Genomic DNA, 2,023 nt, shown 5'->3' on the forward strand with positions numbered 1-2,023 from the left:
TACTGTGCAATAACAATTAAAAATCATTAGAAATTGATATAAAAATAACTTTAATATCATTTAATTCTAATACAAATATTTTACCTCTAATATACCTTAATTATATTTCCATTATCAATAATATCATTTTGTCTAATTACAAATATTTCATCAGAACATTACGTTTAATTTTTTTTTTCAATTTACTGATGCATAACATATCTTAATTACATTTAAATTGATAATAATATAATTTTGTCTAAATACAAAAATGTTATAAAAAAATTCATTTTGGCAATTTTTTTTCTCAACTTACTGGTGTAATATAAAAAAAAAAAGTCCTTAAAAATCAATATAAAAATAACATTACGTTTCATAGTTATTTTTTTCAATTTACTGGTGTAATACCAATAAAAAGTCCTTAAAAATTAATATAAAAATAACATTACGTTTCATAGTTATTTTTTTCAATTTACTGGTGTAATACCAATAAAAAGTCCTTAAAAATTAATATAAAAATAACATTACGTTTCATAGTTTTTTTTTTTTCAATTTACTGGTGTAATATCAATAAAAAAAAGTCCTTAATAATAATATATAAATAACATTACGTTTTAGAGTTTTTTTTTTTTATTTACTGTAGCAATACCAATAAAAAGTCATTAATAAATTGATATAAAAATAACTATCTTTCCTCGTTTGTTCAACTTACTTGTATAATTTCAATAAAAAAAATCCTTAAAATATTAATACAAAAATAACTCATCTCTTACATTAGGTAACTGTAGATCAAGATTATATTTGACTGAAGTCCAACACGACCTATCAAAGTCGGGGGCCGGACCAAATTCGAAGAATTTTTCATCGTATCCTTCGCCTACATACTCGAGAACAAACCGTATAGGCTGGGCGAGCTGTAAAAAAAAAAAAAAAAAAAAAAAAAAAAAAAAAAAAATTTAATATATTCTTTAAAAAATTGAAACGAGCATTTAAATAGGTGAATAAAAAAATTAATTTGTTTTTGTAGCTTAGGTTGTGATAATAATAATAATAATAATAATATATAATAATAATGATGATAATGATAATAATAATGATAATATATAATAAAAATAATAATAGTAATGATAATAATAATAATAATAATAATAATAATAATAATAATAATAATAATAATAACAATAATAATAATAAAATATAGAAAACAGAAATACCTGCTTCTAGAGTCAGACCCATTATAATTTCACAAGGAATAACATTCCATGAACCACTCACCCCAAAAATCGCTCACCCCAAAAATCCCTCACCCCAAAAATCACTCACCCCTCAGATAACATTACATGAACTACTCACCCCAAAAATCACTCACCCCAAAAATCACTCACCCCCAAAATCACTCACCCCATAAATCACTCACCCCAAAACTCACTCGCCCCAGATATCACTCACCCCACGAATGTTCCTCACCCCAAAATCACTCACCCCATAAAGCACTCACTCCAAAAATCACTCACCCCCTAAATCCTTCACCCCAAAAATCACTCACCCCCTAAATCCCTCACCCCAAAATCACTCACCCCAAAAATCACTCACCCCTCGAATGTTCCAGTATCCAAGAATGGGAGTCATCGTGAGAACGAGTTCACAGAGAAGAGGAACAGGACCAACACCTCCGAGAGCGAGATAGCAAAGAAGGTTTATCTATTCCTCGTAGATTAGAGTGACGGCTTGTCCCTCCTTTTGCACCCCCAAGTTGATGCAATACAGATACCCTTCTAGTGTTGATAATAGAGAGAGGGCATGGCCTAGCATTTAATGAATGAGTGATGGAGGGTCTTGAGATAATAAATGATAACTCCGAGCACGTAGAGACGTTTGGGCAAATAAATTTATGTGTTTTTTAGATTCAGTAAGTGTGGAAACAATCAGGGTTTAACCTTGGGCATGTTACCGTTACCTTAGATACTTCTGGTTTTTACCTTAAATTACCATAAAACATTTCAAATTTCCTTAAATTTGAAGAAGATAGTAAAATCGAAATCCA

At 28.8% G+C, this 2,023-nt stretch overlaps 1 protein-coding gene across 1 annotated transcript in view; it reads right to left on the bottom strand.

The window, feature by feature from the left end:
- LOC137639985 (glutathione S-transferase Mu 2-like) overlaps window positions 1–1,726 on the bottom strand; it is a 3,954-nt gene extending 2,228 nt beyond the window's left edge. The window contains exons 1-2 of the mRNA XM_068372326.1: window positions 1,573–1,726; window positions 753–893 (exon numbers count right to left, since the gene is read on the bottom strand). Coding sequence (XP_068228427.1) covers window positions 753–893; window positions 1,573–1,608 — 177 coding nt within the window. The 5' untranslated portion in view covers window positions 1,609–1,726. The remainder of the gene's footprint in view (window positions 1–752; window positions 894–1,572) is intronic.
- Between the last annotated feature and the right edge of the window lie 297 nt (window positions 1,727–2,023).

The sequence above is a fragment of the Palaemon carinicauda genome, chromosome 4 (assembly GCF_036898095.1).
Source record: "Palaemon carinicauda isolate YSFRI2023 chromosome 4, ASM3689809v2, whole genome shotgun sequence".
In the NCBI taxonomy this organism is placed as follows: domain Eukaryota; kingdom Metazoa; phylum Arthropoda; class Malacostraca; order Decapoda; family Palaemonidae; genus Palaemon; species Palaemon carinicauda.